The sequence below is a fragment of the Panthera pardus genome, unplaced genomic scaffold, assembly GCF_024362965.1.
Source record: "Panthera pardus isolate Hobbes unplaced genomic scaffold, ASM2436296v1 HiC_scaffold_21, whole genome shotgun sequence".
Taxonomy (NCBI): Eukaryota; Metazoa; Chordata; class Mammalia; order Carnivora; family Felidae; genus Panthera; species Panthera pardus.
Window position 1 is genome coordinate 5090766 of NW_026526777.1, and position 23109 is coordinate 5113874.

Here is a 23109-nt window from a genome sequence, read left to right on the forward strand (position 1 = left end):
CGCGCACAGCTCGGCAGCCAGCCTGCATCCCAGCAGTTGGCTTTGGCTCTACAGGAGGGGGAGAAAGCACCTCACCCCCGACTGCTCCTTCACCAGGGAAGGAGAGGTAGGAGTTGGCACCCGTTATCCTGGCACATCTGTGTGCTGCTCTGGGGAAGATAGACCCGGTGCCTCGGCACTTGGCCTGGCTCCGCAGAGTTGGGAGAAAGGGGATAAAATTTCAGTTAAGCGCGAGGAATGAGTCCTAGAGAGATTCACCGTACATCCTAGGGCCTATAATTAACAATATCGTACTTAACATTTTTCTAATCGGGTAGGTCTTATGTTAAGTGTCCGCGTCCCACCAAAAACTAAAAATTGAAAGTAAAAGAGGCTAGAGGACACTTCTCATGGTGCCAGATATGTTTATAGTCCCGACTGTGGTCAGTTTCACAAATGCATACTTCTCTCCAGACTCGAGTTGTGTGCCATGAAGGACGTCCGGCTTCTTGTATGTCGATCACACCTCCATAGGGCGTTGTCAAAAAATTTTTTATCTTGAAGATCTCAAACCCACAAAAACATCAGAGAATTCTGCTCTGGGGATAAAAGAATGAAGTTTTAAAATCTGAGCCGAGTAGGCTGGTAGGGAATGATGCAAACTGGCAAACCGGCAGGGAAGCGGGCCCCAGGCAATGTATCCCTTCTCCTTTCTTGTGGTGAGGGTTTGTGAGAAGACTGTAAGAGTTCAGGAGGTCGCAATTTAACAACAGGAATAGTAACAACGCAACACTGACGCTCGTGTTTCCCGGGCTCTGTGAATACACCAAGGGCTGCAGGCACATTGTCTTTAATTCTTCCAGGACTCCACTAGATGCTCATTTATCTATTTAAAAAGTATCATGGAACACTGTTTTCAACGTTTGTTTATTCTTGAGAGACACAGAGAGAGCATGAGCAGGGGGTGGGGGGGGGGGTGCAGAGAGAGGGGGAGACACAGACTCCGAAGCAGGCTCCAGGCTCCGAGCTGTCCGCGCAGAGCCCGCCGCGGGGCTCGAACTCACGGACCGCGAGATCATGACCTGAACCGAAGTCAGTCGCTTAGCCGACCGAGCCACCCAGGAGCTCGGCTGAACATTTTCTAGGCGCTACATCCTGTGCTAGGTGGTCAGGATACTGAGATGAAATCATCGCGGTCCTTGCTCCCCGAGAGCGTATGGAGTAGTCGGAGAAGGAGACATTAAATATAATAAATAGTCGATGGCATGTGATAGACGACGTGGAAAGTGTGACAGAATACAAGGGGACGCACATCAGATAGAATGGTCTGAAGGTCTCTCTTGGAGAGTGACATATGTGCACCGACACCTATAGAATGAGGAGGAAGGAGGCAGGCAGAGAAGGGTCTGGAGGCAGATGTGAGCAAACTCCTCCGAGGAGCTGAAAGAGAACCAGAGAGGCCAAATCAGAGAGAGAGGGGTGAGTGGTGACGGCCGAGGTTGTAGATGCGCCAGGCCATCCAGAGCCACGGAGACTCAGTTTCTTTCTGAGTGACCGGGAAGTCCCGCAGCGTTCATCTTAAGCAGACAAGTGAAGGGTCTGATTTATATTAAAGATATTTCTCTGGCTGTCTTGTGGAGAATGGACCGGAGGGAGATAAGAGCAAACCTGGGGGACATTTGTTTGGAGTTTACTGTTGTAGCCCAGGTTGGAGATGATGGTGGGTTAATACGGGATGGAGGTTGCAGGTTTGGAGAGAAGCGGGTTGATCTGACATACATGTGTGGAGGTAGAGTCCAAAGGGCCCGGTGACGAAACAGCTGAAGTCAAGGATAACTCCGGTTCCTGGTTTGAATAACGGGCTGATCCCCATTTTTCAGTCTAGCAGACCAGAGCTCAAGAGGTTCCGTAACGGGTCCCAGGAGGTATGTCTAGTAAATGATGCGTGAGGGTTTGGGGATGGGTCCGTCCGATTCCGGAGACAACATACGTAACACACAGTACTCTCTCCCAGCGAATCGCAGTCCTGCTGCTGTCTACAAGGAGAGAAGTCGTTGTCTTCTGAATTACCACTCCCTGTCAATCGCAACCCCATCCATTGCCAAAGAGAAAGTCAATATCCAGGCTTGTTCGCCGAGGCGTGTTTTGACCCGGAGCACATTAGAAAATGTTATTTGGGTCCCATGTTGGAAATGATGTCATTCCTTCGATATTTGACGGAGGCGAACAGGTTCCGGTCCTCAGAACTGGAAGTGATGATCCTAGATATTCAAGTTCTCCAGGCAGAAACCACGCTGTGTTTGTTCTCTCCCAAGGGATCGGGAGAAGCCAAGTCCTTCCTGCATTCCTGCTGAGACCCCTCAGCCACTTGGATGACGTTGCCGAGGGCAGTCGTCCGGGGAGAAATGGGCTTACTCTAATGGCAAAAAGGAAAATCAAGCAGGTTAATGGGGACCAGTGTCTCGGGCTGTCTCTCGTGGCCATAGAGGATGTCTGGGAAGCACTAAGTGACAGATAGGAATACGGAGCTAAGGCAAAACTGACTTAAAATTTTAATTTAAACAATTTAACTGAATTCAGGTAGGTTGGAAACTCAGTGATGGGTGACGAGCCTCATACAAGATAACCTCTACGTTTTGGTGATGCCCTGAGACCTTCTACATTCCGCCGGTGTCTGTGCCATCTATCCCGTGGCCCCCTTTACTTTTACTTCCCTTATAAAGTTCTAAGTCTAAGGAGAGAGGTAAGCTGTGAGAACAGGGCACCCTCACGGGCTCACCTCTTTGGACTGATGAACCGTGGAGTAAATCGTGGAGGAATCAGTGCTTTTCATAGGCGTTGGCTTACTTGTTTGCTGTAAAAAAATAATCATAAGACATTCGGCTCACAGACAAAGAGATATCTGTGCAGAGAAAGACAACGCAACACAGAGGGGCGATGTCAACATCCTCCAGGAAGAGAGTGTGTAGCAAGAGGGGCTGGCGACCAAACACCACGAGCTCTCAAGCCAGAGAAAGTTGAGTGACATTTCCCGAGGCCCACGCGAGAAGCACAACACCCCGGCAAACCAGTGGGCTCGAGAGCCAGAGAGGGACAGAAGGGCAACCTTGTTGGCGGGTGTGTGAAGAAAGGGGAGCATTCTTTCCTGCATCGGACTCTGCTGTCTTTCCTCCACCTTATGCCAGAGTGTATAGGAGTATTGTATCTTTTGTCTTAGCTCCTTCGGCAGAAGTCCCCGGTGCTCATGGGTTTTGACATTTAAAACGAACTAAGGAATATTTAGGGCATGGAGAAAACCTCTGAAACTCTCCAGAGTACGATTTTTTTTTTTTTTTTTCTGAAGAAGTGAGCAAGTTGGCTGGAGAGCCGTTTATTGGGTTGTTGAGGGTGATACATCTTGTCCCCAGGAGAGAATTAGAGAGGCAGCAGAAATATTTGGACCAGGGGGAGTACCCTTCTTGTCACCTCCCTTCGAGGAGCCTACCTTGGAAATACCATGAGGAGCTGTGTGAAGGGATATTTGCTTGGGGAACCTAAGATTTCTAGCGGGATCATGGCTTCCATCAGTGGGTGAGTGCTGAGTGCTGAGTTATCTTGGCTTACTTTTCAGAAGGTGGATGGCGTTATTTAGAAGGGTCCACCTGCGGGTGCTTTACTTGGGGGGTGGTGGGAAATTGCTGATGTGTGGCAAAGGAGTTCCTGGTGGCTGCCCAAGGCCATCTGCTACGTTGCAGAGGGGAGGGGAGCGTTGAAGGCCGCTCATGCCTTTACCGTCTTCTACTGTTGCGAATCCTTGCCCCACCTCCCCCCTTGAGAGAGTGTTTCTCAGTTCCTCTATTTCTCCTCCATCCAGGGCAAGAAACCCCCCTGCCACACAGTTGTGCTCTCTGGAAACTCTCAAATTTCATTGAATTCTGATCTATTCAGCAAGTGTTTACTGGGAACCGTGCTCAGGGAACGGAGAGGAAAACATCATTTTCATTTCCAGGCAGCTCGTAATTAAGCTGCCAAGGGACAAGACTTACTGATGCGTCACGCAGTTAGAGGACCGTGTAAAGTAGGGCGTGAGCGAACACATCATGGGGCGAGAGCCCTGGGGGCTGGCAAGGTCCCCCGTGCAACGTCATTGCTGCGGCCACTGCCTCTCCTCTCCTCCACAGTGGGTGTCATTGGATTAAAGAGATGACTGTGGTGACAAGTTTGCGTACGAAGACTCTAAAAACCGTGCCAATGACGGAATATAAAGCTGAAGGGACTCACCCTCTTTGGATGAGTGACATGAGCATACACGGTGTTCCCCGAAGAGATGGAGACATACTCTAAGTTATTCATGTTCTCTGCTGTTAACACAGGAAGGCACAGTCAGTGTCCCGCTCTCTCAGTGTCCCACTCCACGGCACTTTGTGGCCCCAAAGAGGCGGTTGGTCGAGGCAATGCCCTTCCTTAGGGTTCATTCATTTTTGACACTCTTTGAAGTTCTGGGTTGAACTAGAACCTTCTCAGCCGTGTGCTCTATTTCTGACCTCATCTCTTGGGGGGACGTGGTCTTGAGGTGTCCTAAAGCTTCAGCGTCTCCCTCTGGATTCACATGTGGACCAGTGAGCTCCCGGGACCAAAGAGCACTGCCTCCACAGGGGCCAGGGAACGCCATTGGCAAGCTTTAATGGAGCCGGGTTATGTCACATATAAAGTATTAGGAGACTTCTCAGCTGTCTATTACAGATGGTTGTACTATGGATAGTTACATTATATTATATTTATTATTACTGATGAGAAACCGGAGGCTCAGGAAGTTCAATGAACTCGGCACAAAGTCAAAGAGGAAGTGATGGAACAGGAACTCGGATGCCTGCCCTCTGACTCTGAACCTCACGTTCATCCTCTACACACGATGTCGTGTATCTCTGACCCCTGAAATGAGACTCACAGCCAGTCTGAGTCCAGAGCCTGTGCTCCTGTCTCTGTATCACCCTTTTCTTTTTGGACTGGGTCTACTCAGTGTTCAAGTCCCCTGGCTGAAAGAGTGACAGGGTCAGGCAGTTTGTCTTTGGAACTTTGATGCTCTAACCCTGTCCCTGCCCTGGACTTGCTGGTTGATAATGGACAGTGAGCCTTCCACCGGTACCTGGTTTCTCATCAAGGGGTGGGGAGCCACCCTCATCCCAACGCCTGAGATCCTTCAGGGACAGACATGCATAGTTACGGGTCACCTCTCTTTCACCATCTGGTCCCCCTGAGTAATGGTATTCTGACTCCCTCCTCTCTCATCACCCAGCCTTCTGACCGGCCCCTTTCCTCCTTCACTAGGACTCCCCCTCTGTCTTAGGATTGGGAGCTAAGAGTCTACAAGCTCACCAGAAGTCTGGGTTTGCTGAGCAGAGAAATGAAAGATGCCTGGAAAATAAAATCAGGGAAATGGAAATTTGTGAGTGCAGTGTGAGAGGTCCCCACACCCTACCCTTCGCCCACAGGTGTCTCTCTAGAGGATGTGGTGCAGGGGGACCTGAAGGGGAAGGGCAGCCAGGCCTTGAGGCTTGGTCATGCATTTTCTGGAGAAAATTAGCACGTGTGTGGTCACATCCCAGGGGCTGTCCCAGTGGACCTTCCTCCCTCCCTTTACCTCTCTTGCACAAACAGTATTTCTTCCTCCAAACAACAAGTAACACGATGACTAGACATATCAAAATAATAGTCACAGGTACAATCCATAGGGTACCAATGGATTCATCATTCAAAAAATCTGAAAAAAGAAAAAAAGAAGAGCGTCTTTCTTCTGAAAAGACCCCTCCTGAGGGTCTCTGCTGAGCCTCTTCTAGGCCACCTTTGGGGGCTGGGTGGGTTCCGGCTCTGGGCAGCCTTTCTGGGAGTGGGAGTCCCTGTGGTGGACGGGGCAGGAGCCTGGTAGAGCCGGTGTGGGGAGCAGTTCTGACTTCCCAAAGACTTGGCCCCTGGGCCCTGAGTGGGCTGGAGGACTAGGGGGAGGGAGGGAGGAGAGGCCTCTGGAGGCAATGAGAGGTACGGAGCTGCGGGGGGTGTTAGTCCTATCCCAGCAGTGTTGGGTGGCCTCCCCCTGAGCCCCTGTTTTGGGAAGTCACCTTGGGCAGGAGGGACATACCACATCCCACAGCTGCTCAAGGCTCTCGGGGAGACCTGAGACCGACTGTTACCTTTGCAGAGACTCTGGGTGGAAACAGAGAAGGACAGTTGGCTGACAGGATTCTCAGCTATGCAGGTGTACTTCTCTTCGCTGGACTTCTTGGGGTCCCAGGACAGAGTGAGGTTGGCTTCTCTTATAGATATGCTTCCTGCGACCTCCCACCTTACTAGGTTGTCGTCATTCATATTCTCCACAGAGCAGGCCAGGTGGATCTCACAGGTCCCATTCTCGGATCGCCAAGTGTGGTTGGCCACTTCTAAGTTCCTCAGTGGTCCTGCACGCAGGGAAAAGGCCCGGCCTGAGACCAAATGGCTTGGTCTTCAGGCCATCGTGAAAAATACCCTTCCCACCGCCAAATGCTTCTGTGTTCCTCCCAACACTCTACTGTATGCTATGGCCTGTCTACTCTGTAAGTAACTTGGCTTGTATTGCCTAAAGGATGGTGTCAGGGTCTGGGGTGACCAGTGATGAGGGACAGCAGCATGAGACAGAGCAGCCAGGGGGAGAAGTGAGTGGGGACACCCGACGGCCATCACCAACTAGTTGCGTGATTCTGGGCTGCTCAATTTACTTCCTGGGCCCCAGTGTATGCCTGGCATCCTTTCCAGCCTTGTACACTGGCCTTGCGTGAAGACGTTGGGGAGTTCAGCTGAGGGCCAACTGGCCCTTAGTCAGGGCAGAAGCCAGTAAACCAGACTCAAGAGCCCTATTCTCTCCACCATCAGAGTTCCCTAGCTGGGGTGGAAGATAAAAGCTCGGTGTCCTTGGGGACTTGTACTTCTCACGAATCTGCAGGAATGCCGGTCCTCATTGTATCAGATGCTGGCTCCAGTGAGGACAAAGAGATCCTGATGCGGAATGTCAGCAAGACAGAAAGGGAAAGAGACAGAAAGAGAGCCAAAAAACTAGAGAAAGAAAAAGTGAGGGAACTGAACGAGCAAGTAATTCTGGAGAACCAAGAAGTACGATATATCCAGGCATTTGAGAAATTTCTAAGGGCAAAGATCAGAAAATATTGGCTCTTGAGACGCCAGTAGCGCGGTGCCTGGGTGGTTCAGTCGGACTTCGGCTCAGGTCACGATCTTGTGGTTCGTGAGTTCGAGCCCCGCGTCGGGCTCTGTGCTGACAGCTCGGAACCTGGAGCCTGCTTCACATTCCGTGTCTCCCTCTCTCTCTCTCTCTCTGCCCCCGCCCCCCCGATTTGGGCTCTGTCTCTTTTTCTCAAAAATAAATAAACATTAAAAGATATCTTTAACAAATGTCTGTAGCTGTGAATCAGTAGGGATGTGGGAGTGGTACAGAAAAAGGCCACTGAGCGGGGCTTGGCCTGAGGTAACGATGACCCAGTAAAGAACGGAATGACCCCGACTGTCTGGTGGGAAGATATTGAGGAATGCTCTAAGCTTAGTTAGAGGAGCAGAGGTGGGACATATTCTGACAGAAAGGAATTTCATGGAATGGAGGGTGTTGGATTTGGAGTTAGGAAGACCTTGGCCAGACTTATGGCTTTGTCATTTCCTGGTTATGTGACCGTGGAGACATTTTTAAATCTCTCCACGCCTTACACAAACTTACGTATGAGTTTCCTCATATGTAAAATATCACATTTCCCTCAACCTGTGTCCGTGGCTGGCCTCAAAAATCTCTCGTTACCTTTTCCCACTTAATGAATATAAAACTGCCTACCTGACATTTCCCCTTGGACATAATGTGTCTCTCAAACTGCACATGTTCAAAAGCATTCCTGGTTTCCTCTCCCGAACCTGGTCAGTCCGGAGCCTCCCACACCTTGGTTGATAATCACGCCTTTCCAGTCGCTGAGGCCAAAAGCCCTGGAGCCACCCCTGACTTACCTCTTCGTCTCATGCCGCCACATCAGGATACCCTGGTGGCTTTACCTCCAAAGTATATCCAGAATCCAAGCACTTCACAAAACCCTCTGATGGTTCTCAGTCTCACCAAGAGAAGAGACCAAAGTCCCTGTGAAGGCTCTCACAGCCATACGTGATGTGGCCTCTGTTTCCATACTGACCTTGTTTCTTGTTCCTCTCCCCTCACTCTGCTCCTTGGTCTTTGACCTCTTTGGCGTTCCTTGAGCCTGCCAGGCACAGGGGAGGCCTCTCCATTCAACTATCTGCGTGGCTCACTCCCTCACCTCCAACAGGTCTTGGCTCAAATGCTATCTTCTCAGCCTATTATGACCACTCCATTTATTTAAAAAATTTTTTTAAATATTTATTTATTTTTGAGACAGAGAGAGAGAGAGAGAGAGGCAGACTGCAAATGGGGGAGGGGCAGAGAGAGGGAGGCACAGAATCTGAAGCAGACTCCAGGCTCTGAGCTGTCAGCACGGAGCCCGACGCGGGGCTCCAACTCATGAACCGTGAGATCGTGACCCGAGTCAAAGTCGGAAGCTCAACTGACCGAGCCACTCAGGCACCCCATGACCCCTCCATTTAACAATGACTTCTGTTCCTTGTCACTCCTGATGCCAAAAGGTCCTGAGAAGGGTTTGGTGTTGAACCTCATGAGTATGGTTATTGCAGAAGTCATGCTTTGTCTTCTGACCAGTGGCTAAAGAACATTGTCTCAACAGTGTGATGGAGACTGATTCGGGGTCTGTTCTCAGACTTTCTACCGGATGTCTCTCTTCTCTCCAGGGTCCTAGCACTGACTTGATGACCTCTGGTCACCCAGAGTGATTCTGCCTGTAGTGGGTTGAATGATGACACCCTCCCAAAAGATATCTCCACGTCCTAATTCCCAGAATCTTATTCAGAAAAGGGTCTTTGCAGATGTAATTAAGTGAGATGAAGACATGATTCTGGATTATCTGGGTGGGCCCTAAATCCAGTGATAAGTGTCCTTCCAAGAGGAGAGCAGAGAGATATTTGAGACAGAAGAGGAGATAACACAGGGAAAGGAGGAGGCGATGTGACAGGGAGGCAGAGACTCGTGTGACACAGACACAGGCCAACAAACATTAAGGAGTGCCAGCAGCATTCCAGCAGAAGCTGGAAGAGGCCAAGAACAGATTGCCCTCGAGGGCCTCCAGAGGGACAGTGGCCCTGCCCACACCTTGATTTTGGACTTTGGGCCTCCAGGATTGTGAGAGAATAAAATTTCTGATGTTAGCCACCGACTTTGTGGTGATTGGTTTAACAGCATCAAGATATCAATACCCTGTCCCAGGGTGATTTTGCCCATTTGGTTGGAATTCCTGTGGCAGACTTTTCTAGACAACCTCTCTTTCCTATCATATTTCCCTGTTCTGTGTCCTGTTCTTTTAGGGACATGACTTTGACCAATCTAACACGGTACATCTGCCAAATATTTAGGGGATTATAAAGGTTCACAAGTAACCTATTTGTGGTGACATCTTATTTTAACTGAAGTGCTTTTTTGGATTCCACGTCTTAACCCAAAGGGCTCTGGGTGAGTTTTAGACACTGTAGGCTCTCGGGTAGATGAGACGTACGGAATCTCGGTGACCTTCAAAGTTGCCAGTTCAAGCTTGAATCTCCTATACAACATTCCTGCTAAGAGATGGTCTTAAAGGCATTCAAGGCATCTCGAACACCACTGATTGCTAGAAGGATCTTTTTTTTTTTTTTTTTCTGATACTGATTGGCAAGCTGTCTCATGGTTTCCATAATTTTATGTTGAGGACATGAACCATCTGGGGAAAACGTTCTTGGAGATTAAATAACCTTGTAGAAAAGACCTTTCTCGTTATCAACTCATCCTTACAGAGCACTTTCTAGGTACACCACTGTTCTGTATACTGATCATTCTCCACTGAGCCAGACGAGCCTTTGTGTAAAGGGACGTGTCATGCCAGCTAATCATGTGGGAAACTCTCCCACTTACTGTCTCCTCTGTGACTGTAGGCAGGTTGCTGTGACTGATGCTGTGGCTCAGGGGTAAGGGTTCGTATCCACCTCGTGGAGCTTTGGTGAAGATTACCCGACAGAGACAGGTAATGCACATGGTAACACAGTCACAGCTATTTCACTTCTGTTACTTCCATTACGTTTCTTTTTTTTTTTTTAAGTTTTATTTATTTAAGTAATCTCTACACCCAATGTGGGGCTTGAACTCGTGACCCCGAGATCAAGAGTGATGCCCTTCTGACTGAACCAGCCAGGTGCCCCACTTCCATTACATTTCTGGTCAAGAGGGACTATTTTTTTTTAAGTTTATTTATTTACTTTGAGAGAGAGAGAGAGAGAGAGAGAGTGAGTGAGGGGAGGGGCAGAGAGAGAGAGAGAGAGAGAGAGAGAGAGAGAGAGAATCCCTATCAGGCTCCATGATGTCTAAATGGAGTTGGACGTGGAACTCGATCTCACAACTCTGAGATCATGACCTGAGCCGAAATGAAAAGTCAGATGCTTCACTGACTGAGCCACTCAGGTGCCCCAAGAGGGACTATTTTATTGGGTGAGGGAGAGTGATGTGATTGGGGGCCAGGAGCCACAAGACTTAGGTTCTATTCTCCGCTCTGTCACTCACTGGCCGAGCAATGCCATTGAGATTGTTTACTGCTGGACCTCAGTCTGACTCCAAATACGACGCTGTTTACCACCAGGCTATGGTGGACACTGGCTGTCACATAGGATTGACATACGTCCTACCTTTCAGTCCATACACAATTAACCCCCATGCTTTCACTCACTGAAGATCCTCAGCTTGTAACTGGAAAACACTGTAGAGGTTTGTGTGGTTATCTGGGCATGGTAAGATCCTGCGTCAGCCATTGTCAGGTTGCTGAGCTGTAAGGAGTAGTTCCTGGTGAATTGCAGTCGGTCTTTCCATTTTGGATTCGTCAGTATGATCTGTGGATCTGAAGGATCGCTTAGTTGTATGAAGGTTATAGATGTTCCTTTGTAAAGCCAGGTGATGGAACGAGTATCCTCGGATACAGGAAGTTTCAACGGAAAAGTTACCGACTCCCCCAGAGTCCCATTCACCATCAGTGGGGTTGAGCTGTCTTGTGAAGCTGTGTTCCCTGTAAACACAGAAGAGAAATTGCTTTAACCGCCCCCCCCCCCCCCACCGGCTCACCCCTTGCTCCCCACACCCTTTCCCTACCTCTGCCCATCTGTTAGAGCCTTCTGATACTGATGCCCAGACATATGATGAAGAGACACAGGGTTAGGAGAAGTGTGGAAATGGACAATCACAGAGGCCCCACCCCCAACAAAATGTCTGGTGTTCTTGGATAATGGGAAGTTGGCCCAGATGGTTCTGGCCCAGTCCATCCTCCTATCCGGGCTGGTCACTCTTGGGTCATGACCACAATATCTGACTCCAGCCTCTGAGTTCTCCGGGCCCGAGGTGGAGGGAGAGAGGGAACTGCGTCAGAGCATAGACTCCAACAATCACAAGTCTTTGCTGATGAAGTTTAATGAAAGCTCAACACTCACTGATTATCTGCTGTGCCCAACATAGTAGGTTTGTGGGTGGGTGGGGTGGTGGTTAGAGGACTGATACTAGGAATTTATAGCTCTTTACATTCATTATTTCCTTCGATGCTGGTGCAATTCTGGGAGGCAGATCGGATGGATATTATCATCTCCATTTATAGATAAAAGAGCGGGGGCACAGATTGTTTAACTCATTTTTTTTTTTCCCCAGGGTCACACAGCTACAGAATAAGGGTCAGGATTCAGACCCAATGATTTTGACCTCACTTGCTTTTTGCTCTTTTTGTGATACCAGAAAATATCTTTTCTATTCTCAAAATGGAGGAGATAAAACTGATAAATGCAGAAGTGATAAATATAACTTCAAAGGAATAGACGGTGGTCCTGTTCTCGTGAGCCTATCTCAGAGCCATTCATGTTTGAGCAAAAAAGGTGAAATGGTCGCAACGATTCTTTTTTTTTTTTTAATTTTTTAAAATGTTTATTTACTTTTTTGACAGAGAGAGAGAGAGAGAGAAAGAGAGCATAAGCAGGGGAGGGGCAGAGAGAGAGACACACACACACACGGAATCTGAAGCAGGATCCAGGCTCTGAGCTGTGAGCACAGAGCCAGAGCGGGGCTCAAACTCACAAACCATGAGATCGTGACCTGAGCCGAAGTCTGGCGCTTAACCGACTGAGCCACCCAGGCGCCCCCGGTCACAACGATTCTTAAAGAGGATGCTTCCCGAGCATCCTCTGCAAATACGTAGCACTCATCACACCATTTTGTGGTCCTGTGTGTGCTTGTTTGTCTAACTGGCCGTGCCCTGATTATCTTTCTATTTCGGCACCGTGTCTAACATGAAGGAGGGTCTGGAAATGTTTGAGTGAGTCGGTGAATATGTAACTGTAACCAGGACCCCCAACCTTCTCCAGATCTCTTACTTCTCAGGAGAAGATCTAAGCAGGGAGGAACTACCTCTCGGGATCCTGACGCTCAGCTCTTGGGCGAGCTCACACTGCCTCTCTCCTTCCTTGACGGTCGTGCAGAAGCCAGGCACTGAACGCTGCCGGCCATTCCCACCCCCCCCGCCCCGCACTCCATCTTTCCCATCAGGGGTTTAACGTGATGGGGAAGATTTCTCATCTTAACCTCTCTTCCCTCTAGGAACGGCATGGGGGACGATCCCAAGCAAAATCTTGAGCAAAAAGTGTATTTTGCCTTTTTCTGTTGTTGATCCCACTTACTGAAAGTTTAAAAACAGGCAAAACGGATCTGTTGCTTGAAGTCAGGACAGTGGTTACTTTTGAGGAGGAGCGAGAGAGAGCAGGTAGGAGGGAGCACAAAGGGGGACTCTGGGGTGCTGCGAATGTCCTAGTTCTTGACCTGGGTCTGGATACTCGGATTTATTCATTTTGTGATAATTCATTGAGTTCACACTTAGGATTTGTACAGTTTTCTCGTCATGTGTATATTTCAGTTAAATATGTTAGAATGACGACAAAACTCAAACCAAACCAAAACAGTTACAATGACCTATGAAGACCAAAAGGTGGGGCGCCTGGGTGGCTCAGTCGGTTGAGCGTCCGACTTTGGCTCAGGTCATGACCTCGCAGCTCTGAGTTTGAGCCCCGCGTCGGGCTCTGTGCTGATGGCTCGGAGCCTGGAGCCTGCTTTGGTTTCTGTGTCTCCCTCTCTCTCTGCCCCTCCCCTGCTCTCCTCTGTCTCTCTCTCTCTCTCTGTCTCTCAAAAATAAACAAACATTAAGAAAACTTTTTTTTTTTAAAGACCAAAATGATCTGCTCATGTTTGTGTCTTTGACCTATTTTTTCTATAACTCTCCCCAGACCAGTTGACTTTGCTCAAACTACGCTGGCCTGGCCATTCCTTGAGCAGGCCAGGGCTGGTTCACCTGCCGTTCCCTCCGCCCGGAAGGGTGTTGTCTCTCAGGTGTGCATGTGGCTCACTCTTTCATCTCTAGAAGGTCTTTAACGCACACATTCCCTCTCGGAGAGGACCGCTCTTCCCTTATCGCCAACCCTCACCCCTGTACATTCAGCTGCTTTTGGACTTCTTTTTCTCCGTAATACCACCTAGCCTACTTTATAATTTGCCCTAAAGAAAAAAATTCTCTCTCCCTTCTGCTAGAATGTAAGCTCCCTGAGAGCAAAGGTTTCTGTCTGTCTTTTTCATTGTTGTGATCGCTCTTGAACACTGCTTGGCACAGCATAGGCCCATAGGATTCATCCAGTGAGTATCTGTTGAGTGACTGGACACTCCGTTCTTTCTCTTGGAGGTTTTCTGTCCAAGATATTAAGGAGCAGTTTCTCTTTTGTAAGGAGCCTGGGCATACCCTGGGGCCCAAGGACTCCCCAGGAGCTGTTGCCTCCTGCCTAGCACATTCCTTGACGCCTCCTTTTTTTTTTTTTATAGATGGCAACTATTCATTGACCAAGTCATTCTTTCTACCATTTGCTCAGTTCTATGCCAGTTCAGTGAGTAGAGCTTTAGAACTCACGGCATTCAGACCATATGGACTAGATCCCTTTTACGGACCAGTTTCTGGGCTGAAGATTGGGAACATGAATAAGAAATGTTGGGCCTCTGGGCTCACCATGTCGAAGAGGAGCCTAACAGGCAAGCGGGTAGTTTCAGTGCCATGAGCTGGGTCTGGAGCTAGGAAGGGGCTGACTTCTGCATTGACCTTGTATGGACCATCAATTGCACCCGGTACACTCAACACCAAGTACTTCTTTCTTCTTGTTGTAATTATGAGACTGTTTTCCTCTCTTTTCCAGAATCTTGGGGATAGAGACTGTGCTTGTTATCTCTGTGTTCCTAGCACTTAACACAATCTCTAGCTCAATAAATGTTGACCCAACAGAGGTACGTGCTGTAAAGGAGCCCAAATAAATGAGCATCCGGGGCTGGGGGAGCTGGGGGTTGTCAGGGAACCCTTCACAGGGACGATAACATCACAGCAGGGTTCTGAATAAAAACAAGAGGTTCCTACGGCCCAACTATTTGTGATTCTTCCAAGAGTGCCCCGCTCTTTCTTTGCCCCTGTTGTTCCCTTTGCCCGGAATGCCCTTTGTCGCTTTTTCCACCTGCTGAGTCCCTATTTATCCTTCAAGGAGGGGCTCAAATATCTGTTTGCCTCTGCTTATATTTGTGGGGAGTTTGTTTTGGTTCAGGGGAAGGAGAAAAGAGTCTGGCTGAAAAAGAGACCAAGGGGAAGAAGGTAGAGAAAGGGAAGGTAGAATTAGTCCCCTGGAGGTCTAAGAAGAAGAAAAAGGCTTAGGGCACTTTGCTCAGGGAAGGGGAAGGTCAGAAGTTACAGGAAATGTTCAAAAACCCTTCTGTGAGAATTTTGGCACAAGGAGAGCTGCTTTGGGGTCCAGGCGATGTGATTCTGTCAGCAGGGAGAACCCCTCCACTCCGGAAACTCCTCAAAGCCTCTGCCCAGCTATCGGTTTTATCTTTTAGAAACCAACTAGTGAATTGCTGGAAGAGGAAAAGAAACATTTTGAGTAGGACCCCCCAGGACATGCCTGGGCAGCTGAGTCATAAAGTGCCGGACAGGTACCTCAGCTCTAGGACAATATTAAAATCCCTGCCCTGGGACGGGCATAAACCCCATTAGCATACCGTATACTATATGTATAGGCACGTTTTCTGGGTGTGCATGTGAAGGTCTATGCCTGCCCATGACACGTGATGATCAGGCCTCCCCCTCTCAGTATCCATCCCAGACCCCAATAAGAGGAACCTGCTTATCTACAATTTTTTTTTCCATTACCCAGATTCAGTTTTTATAAAGTTCCCAATGTTTGATGTGGATATATTGGTAGCTTGTGGTGGTTTTAATTTACCTTTCCCTTACGATCAGTTACATTCAATACATTTTAATATATTTATTGGCCATTTCCATTTGAATATTTCCTTTAGCCACTTGTCTGTTGAAATCTTTGATCCACTTTTAAATGGATTCTCAGTTTTTTTTCTTATTACTTAGGAGCTCTTGGTGTATTCTAAATACAAAATATATTTTGAAAATCTTTTTCTCCCACTTTGTGGATTGCCTTTTTACTCTCTTTTTAAAAATTTATTTATTGTTTAATTTACAACTAACTTGGTGCAACAATGATTTCAGGAGTAGGTTCCTTAATGACCTTTACCCATTTAGACCATCCCCCCTCCCACAACCCATCCAGCAACCCTGTTCGTTGTCTATATTTAAGAGTCTTTTATGTTTTGTCCCCCTCCCTGTTTTTATATTATTTTTATTTCCCTTCCCTGATGGTCATCTGTTTTGTGTCTTAAATTCCTCATGTGAGTGAAGTCATGTGATAGCGTCTTTCTCTAACTGTTTATCTACCAATCTAATGCAATCTCTGTCAAAATACCAACAGCATTTTTCACAGAACAGAACAAACAATCCTAAAATTTGGATGGAACCACAAAAGACCCTGAATGGCCAAAGCAATCTTGAAAAAGTAGAACAAAGCTGGAGGTATCACAATTTTAGATTTTGAATTATACCACAAAGCTGTAGTAACCAAAACAGCATGTTACTGGCACACAGTAGGCACACAGATCAAAGGAACAGAGCCCAGAGCCCAGAAATAAACCCACAATTATATGGTCAATTAATCTCTGACAAAGGAGGCAAGAACATGCCATGGGAAATAAAAAGGTCTCTTCAACAAATGGTGTTGGGAACACTGGACAGCTACATGCGAAAGAAGCTGGACCACTCTCTTACACCATACACAAAAATAAACTCAAAATGGATTAAAGACCTAAATACGAGACCTGAAACCATAACATTCCTAGAAGAAAACACAAGGAGTAATCTCTTTGACGTCAACCATGGAAACATTTTTCTAGATACGTCTCCTTTGGCAAGGCAAACAAAAGCAGAATTAAACCGTTGGGGCTATACCAAAATAAAAACTGTTTCCCAGTGAAGGAAACCATCGACAAAATAAAAAGACAGCCTATTGAATGGGAGAAGATGCTTGCAGATGACATATCAGGTGAAGGGTTAGTATCCAAAATATATAAAGAACTTATACAACGCAACACCCCGAAACCAAATAATTCAGTTAAAAAATGGGCAGAAGAAATGAACAGTGTCCAAAGAAGACATCCAGATGGCCGACAGACACAAGATGCTCAACACCACTCGTCATCAGGGAAATGCAAATCAAAACCACAAGGAGATGTCACCCCACACCCGTCAGAGTGGCTAAAATAAAAAACACAAGAAGTAGCAGGTGCTGGCGAGGTTGTGGAGGAAAAGGAACCCTGTGCGCAACTGGTGGGAATGCAAACTGGTGCAGCCACTGTGGAAAACAGGAGGGAGGTTCCCCAAAAAATGAAAAATAGAACCACCCTACGACCCAGCAGTTGCACTACGGGGTCTTTACCAAAAAGATACACAGACGCGAATTCAAAGGGATACACACACCCCCGTGTTTACAGCAGCATTGTTAACGATAGCCAAGATATGGAGGCAGCCCAAGTGTCCATCGAGGGATGAATGGACCAAGAGTAGGTGGCATGTACGTTCGATGGAATATTATGCAGCCATAAAAAAGAACGAAATCTTGCCATCTGCAGCAACATGGATGGACCCGAAGGCTATAACGCTAAGTGAAATCAGTAAGTCAGGCAGAGAAAGACAAATACATATGGTCTCACTCCTATGTGGAATTTAAGGGATAAAACAAAGGAAAAAAAGAGGCAGGCCACGAAACAGATTCTTCACTACAGAGAACGAACTGCTGGTCACTAAAGGGGAGCTGGGGCCGGGTAGGGCGACAGGGAAAAGAGGTGAAAGGAGCGAACAGCACACGTATCGTGATGAGCACTGAGTGATGTATTGAATTGTTGAATCACTACGTCGTACAGCTGAAACGAATGTAACACTGTTTGGTAACTACACTCGAAAAGAAGCTGGAGAGGGAGGGAGCCAAATCATAAGAGGCTCTTAAAAACTGAGAACAAACTGCGGGTTGATGGGGGGTGGGAGGGAGGGGAGGGTGGGGGAGAGGCATGGAGGAGGGCACCTGTGGGCATGAGCCCTGGGTGTTGTATGGAGACCGACTGGACAATAAATTTCATGAAGAAAATAATTAAACACAAATAAAATAAAATAAAATAAAATAATTACACTTGAATTTTAAAAAAGTGGTTTGAAAAAGGAAAAAAAGGAGTCCGCTCACTCCTGTGTGGGGAGTCACCGCTTTGTTCTCCGTATTTGCTGCAAATAGAGGACTTGGTAAGGCAGCTCCAGCCGGTGTAGCTTCTCTCTGTCACTCACCGAGGGGCCCACCCACATTGGCTGGGTAACAAATGTTGGTGACCCAGGGGGGACTCTTGGCCTTCTGCGACTCTGCCCTCCGATTCCCTGGTGTCCGGTGAATGGAGTAGAGGGCAGCGTCCTCTCGTCCTGGGCCCACCCAGTCAAGCTCCCGGGGCCGGGCTGGAAGAGGCTTCCTTGCGGGCTTCCCCCTCCTTGGTGCCTGTAACGACCACCGGTGTTGGGCCCTCCCCCGAGATCCAGCGGCTGCACCGAGTGTTTTTATTCGGAAGGCTCTCTGCTGGCATAGGCCGGGTCTACGGCACAGATGTTAGAGGTACATTGAGAGTGTCTCACGAAGTCTGGGTGAACTGGGAAAGACCATTAGGAAGCCTGCACAACCTGGCTATCCGGGAGGCTTGGATGCTCCAGCCTGGCGAAACGGGAGCGATCGTTTTGAGACTAGTCAGAGGGTAAACTTGGCCTCTTCGCTGGGGACGCTGGACCCTGTTGTGCTGGTGTCTCGTGCTTAGAGTCCGGGAGATGTGCCGGACGTCTCCGTCCTGGCTGGTCTAGTATCTGTGAGTATGTTTTCACACAATTGACGGTTGTCGACTGTCTGAATCTCCACCCTGCGTGCCTGGCCGTTGTGTACCTTGTCCTTCCCTTCTTTTCGGTACTGGCGATCTGTAAGTAGGGCCCCCGGTTCTCTGGTGTGACTTCGCTTACTAACAGTTAAGATAGACGCCCAGAGTCCTCGGCAGTCCCCAAGACCTTTCTTTCTCTAGCCTTTTTCTTTACAATTAAAAAAAATTTTTTTTAATGTTTATTTATTTTTTTTGAGAGAGAGAGACAGAGAGAGAGAGAGGGGAAGGGCCAGAGAGAGGGGGAGACACAGAATCCAAAGCGGGCTCCAGGCTCTGAGCTGTCGGCACAGAGCCTGAGGCGGGGCTCGAACTCACGAACTGCAAGATCATGATCTGAGCCGCAGTCAGACACTTAACCGACGGAGCCACCCATGGCCTTTTTCTTAAGGACAAGCCACTCGAGTCTTAAATATTCTGTAAGCAAGATCGTGTGGCATTTGTGTCACCCCTAATCACTGTAAGCGACCTTTGGAAGTTCAGAGGCTCTAAGGAAGGTTCCCAGAACATGGGACAAGTTCCATTCTGAACAACAGCCTGTGGCCTGTAGCCTCCAGCACTGGAAGGCTTTTGGATACTCCCCTTTGATGTGAAAGCGAGTGATGTTGTTTTGCAGCAGCCTGGCCACAATAGACTTTAGAGGATGGAGGAAAGTGGTCAGAAAATGGAACTTTATTTATTAAAAAATTTTTTTTTAAATGTTTATTTATTCTTGACAGAGAGAGAGAGACAGAGCAAGAGTGGGGGAGGGGGAGAGAGAGAGGGAGACACAGAATCTGAAACAGGCTCCAGACTCCGGGCTGTCAGCACAGAGCCCGATGCGGGGCTCGAACTTATGGACAACGAGATCGTGACCTGAGCCGAAGTCGGACGCTCACCCGACTGAGCCACCCAGGCGCCCCCAGAAAATGGAACTTTAAAACTCAACAGCACATTGCAGTGGAAACTATTTTGTAGAAAAGTAAGAGATCCCATATGTTCAGAAGCCCCAACCTTAGCGTTACCAGACCTTGAAAAGCATTTGATTTATATGGACGTGAAAGATAAGGCGTGGCTGTGGGGGTGTTAACACAGATGCTGGGGACCTTAAATAAGAGCGTGGTAGCTGATTTCTTTGAACCTTCGGACATGGTGGCCAGGAGTTGGTGTCCCTGCCCGAGAGCTGGGGCAGTCACGTGCCTTCTGATAAAAGAGGTAAAAAGAAAGTAGGGGTCAACCTAGGACAGTCTGGACCCTGCACCTGGTCTCCGGTTTATCAGAAACCAAAGGACACCTGTGGCTGCCCCAACACAGAACACGACAATATCAAGCCACCTGCCAGATCCCCCTCAGCTACGGCTGAGGCCGCATCACACTTTAAACCCAGCTACCCTGCTTCCTGACCTCGCTCCTCCACCCCCCACAGTTGCCCAGAAGGAACCGATCAAGTCTCAAGTCGCAGAGATCTCCCAAGTGGATCCCTGGCCAGTGCGGAGGAAGACCGATTTGTAGATGGCAGCTTCAAATGGGCAAGAAAGGCAGGGACGTGGTGGCCCTGAATGCTCTTGTAGAGGCCAAGAGGCCGACCCCAGGCCCCTCGGCCCGAAAGGCAGACATAAAGTGCTACCAATTAGCACTTTATTCCACATAAAAGATTCTAAATACACCTTCCCTGTCTTCCATGCCCATGGAGCCAAATGGAAGGAAAGGCTTACGAAACCTGGATGTAAAGAAACCAGCTTTGGCAGAGAGGCCCGCGGGGTGTTGGAAACCGCGCACAAGTCGAGCAAGGTGCCCATGGTGCATTGTGAGTGTCACCAGAAAGGAAATTCAGAAGTCACACAGGCAAGTAGCTTGGCGGCCGCAGCCACAGGAAGGGCTGCTAGGTCACGGGAGATTTTGCAGCACAGCGATAACCTCCTTGCCTCGTTATCAGTCCGCCCCAACCTACCCCCATGTGGGGACAGAGGAGGCAGCAAAACCGGGCTGAGGATGGGCCCTGATAATCAGATGACAAAGAGCAGTGGGAAAGTCCAGGTGCCCAAGCAGACTTCTTGGGGGCTTCTTAAGAGTGCACGTGATCTAGGGGCGCCCGGGTGGCTCCGTCACTTAAGCATCCGACTTCGGCTCAGGTCACGCTCTCACGGTTCCCGGGTTCTGGGCTGACAGCTCGGAGCCTGGAGCCTGCTTCGGATGCTGGGTCTCCTCTCTCTGCCCCGCCCCTTCTCTCTCTGTCCCTACCTCTCTCTCCTTCAAAAATAAATAAACATTACAAACAAGCGTTTAAAGAGTGCACAAGATCCAAATGACGGTGGCAGAGAAGCTTCATGCCTGTGGTCAACAGAGACAATATACGGTCCAGGGATGAAAGAGATTATTATTATTAGCCGAGGCAAGTCAGGCTAGGGGGACACTGCCTGCGGAAGACGGGCAAACGGGTTTTACCGTCATGCCAGCAGCCCCTGGGGGTTTCAAATACTGGATATTTGTAGTTACGTTCACTAGATGGATTGAGACCTCTCCCTGTGGGGCAGGAATGGCAAATGAGGTGACAAAGGCCCTAATCAAAATGGATATTCCCCTGATTTGGGCTACTGAGGTCGCTACAAAGCAGTAATGGATTGACTTTCCCATCAAAGGTCATGTCTGGGATAGACAGAGCTGGGGACATCACATGGAGGCCACGCCCTGTACCTGGAGACCTCTAGAAAGACAGGACAGGACGGACACGTTATCTCCCACGGCTCTGCTTTCCTTGCACTTTCTCTTAGCTTCGGTGATGGTCTCCCTGCCGTGATGTCCGCGCCTCCAGCCCCTAGTCCTCAATTTCCAGCCACTCCCCGGAAATCTCACGGATATCACCCTGATGTCTTCAAATCGGTAGATCCGACATTGAACTCCCCGCCTCCCTTCCCTTCGTCCCCCAACTTTATCACCTCTGGCGACTCTGTCTGAAATCTCCCTGCCCCTTCCTTCCACCATCCTTCATATCCCCATTCCCCGCTTGATTTTTTTCCTCCTTATCATTTGTCACTGTCCGCTATGCCATTTCACTTAGGAAACTTGTTTCCTCGGCTCCGATGTGAGCTCCACGGGGAAGAGTTTTCACCCGCTCTCTTCACGATGTGTCCCCAGAAGCTAGACAAGCAGAGCCTCCCCCACCCTCCTGGTGTCCGTCTTGTTAATTCTGCATCCATGGTGACTGTCACCGCGGCCCTTTCTCTTGCACTGCAGCTGTGTCTGGGCACTGGTCACTGTTTCTCAGAACTGTTGCAAGAGCTTGCCACCTGCTGGCTAACGAAATCTGGGCCAGTTATTTAAATTCTTGTTGTAAAATGGGGTCAATATAGCACAAGCTCCCGAGACCTGTACTGAGGCTTATGTATATAATGCGTGCACAGTACTTGGCCCGGGGCCCTGAACAGAAGGCGTCAGGAAGTATTAGCTATTTTCATCTGCTACCCTGGCCTAGCTTTTCTTTTCTTTTTTTTAACTTTTTTTTTTTTTTAACATTTATTCATTTTTGCGAGTGAGAGAAACAGAGCATGAGCGGGGGAGGGGCAGAGACAGAGGGAGACACAGAATCCGAAGCAGGCTCCAGGCTCTGAGCTGTCAGCACAGGGCCAGATGCGGGGCTTGAACTCACGGACTGAGACCGTGACCTGAGCTGAAGTCGGACGCTTAACCGACTGAGCCACCCGGGTGCCCCATCTGGCCTAGCTTTTCTGTCTCGTCTCCTGCCCCGTCTGTCCCTGAAGCCTATACTTTGGTTCCAATAACCACCGGTGATTCCCCAAACATGACACAAACCTTCCCGTTTTCCACGTACTGGTCAGTGGGGAACGGGGAGGCAGGACGGGCCAGGACTTTCTGTGGCCATATAAAGTTCTGGCAGCCTGGCTAGCCTCTGATATGAATCACAGGAAGGGAGAGCCAGCGATCACAGTAGTAAAATAGGGCTATTTCCAGCGTTTTCCCTGTGCCTAGAAATTTTGGCTACACTGAACCATAGGGTTTTCAATATTTTCGACGCGGGCACTGAAACTCAAGAGGCATAAGGAACCCACCTGAGGTCACCCAGCAAGAGAGTAGCTCATCTGGGGAGAGAACTCACTTTCCTAACGGCAGAACTCTGTATTTCACAGCATGCTGGTTGTAAACTCCAAACTGTCTGCTCTTAGAACAAGCTCACCTCCCATGCCCCGCAGATAAATGCAGACACAGGGGAAGCTGTCAGTCCAAGGGAGCGCTTCGTGTGCCAAGTGGAGAGGCGGTGACACCCACCCGGCCCCGCGGGGGACAGACAGACACCTATGCATGCGTGGTGTAGACGGAGCGAGCTGCACACAACCACAGTCACTCGGGGGCTGCGCGACCACCCCCCGCATTTACCTGGGCCGAGGCAGGAGACCAGCGCGAGAGGCAGGAGCAGGCAGAGCATGACGGCGGGGCAGACGGGAGCCGGTGGCCTCCTGCGGCCGGTGTCCACCCTGGGCGCTTCTGTCATCAACTGAAAGTGGTTCTCACCCAGACTTCTCCTTCCTCTCGGAGGTGTGGTAAGCCTTCCTGCGCACCGACAGTCCTCATTTGCCTACTATTCTGTTTACTCTTTTCTGAGTGGAGTGCAACGCTCT

At 49.0% G+C, this 23109-nt stretch overlaps 1 protein-coding gene across 2 annotated transcripts; it reads right to left on the minus strand.

Moving 5' to 3' along the window:
• Positions 1-889: 889 nt before the first annotated feature.
• SLAMF6 (SLAM family member 6) lies at positions 890-23081 on the minus strand. 2 transcript variants are annotated; one of them, XM_019433331.2, is made up of 8 exons: positions 22868-23081; positions 10812-11144; positions 6147-6410; positions 5600-5719; positions 5335-5373; positions 4240-4319; positions 2759-2833; positions 890-2395 (listed from the first exon to the last, which is right to left on the minus strand). In XM_019433331.2, exons 1-8 carry the CDS (start codon positions 22980-22982, stop codon positions 2249-2251), a joined length of 1173 nt encoding a protein of 390 aa, XP_019288876.2. In that variant the 5' UTR covers positions 22983-23081; the 3' UTR covers positions 890-2248. The 2 variants fall into 2 exon arrangements, with proteins under 2 accessions (XP_019288876.2, XP_019288877.2); XM_019433332.2 differs by lacking the exon at positions 5335-5373.
• Positions 23082-23109: the final 28 nt, after the last annotated feature.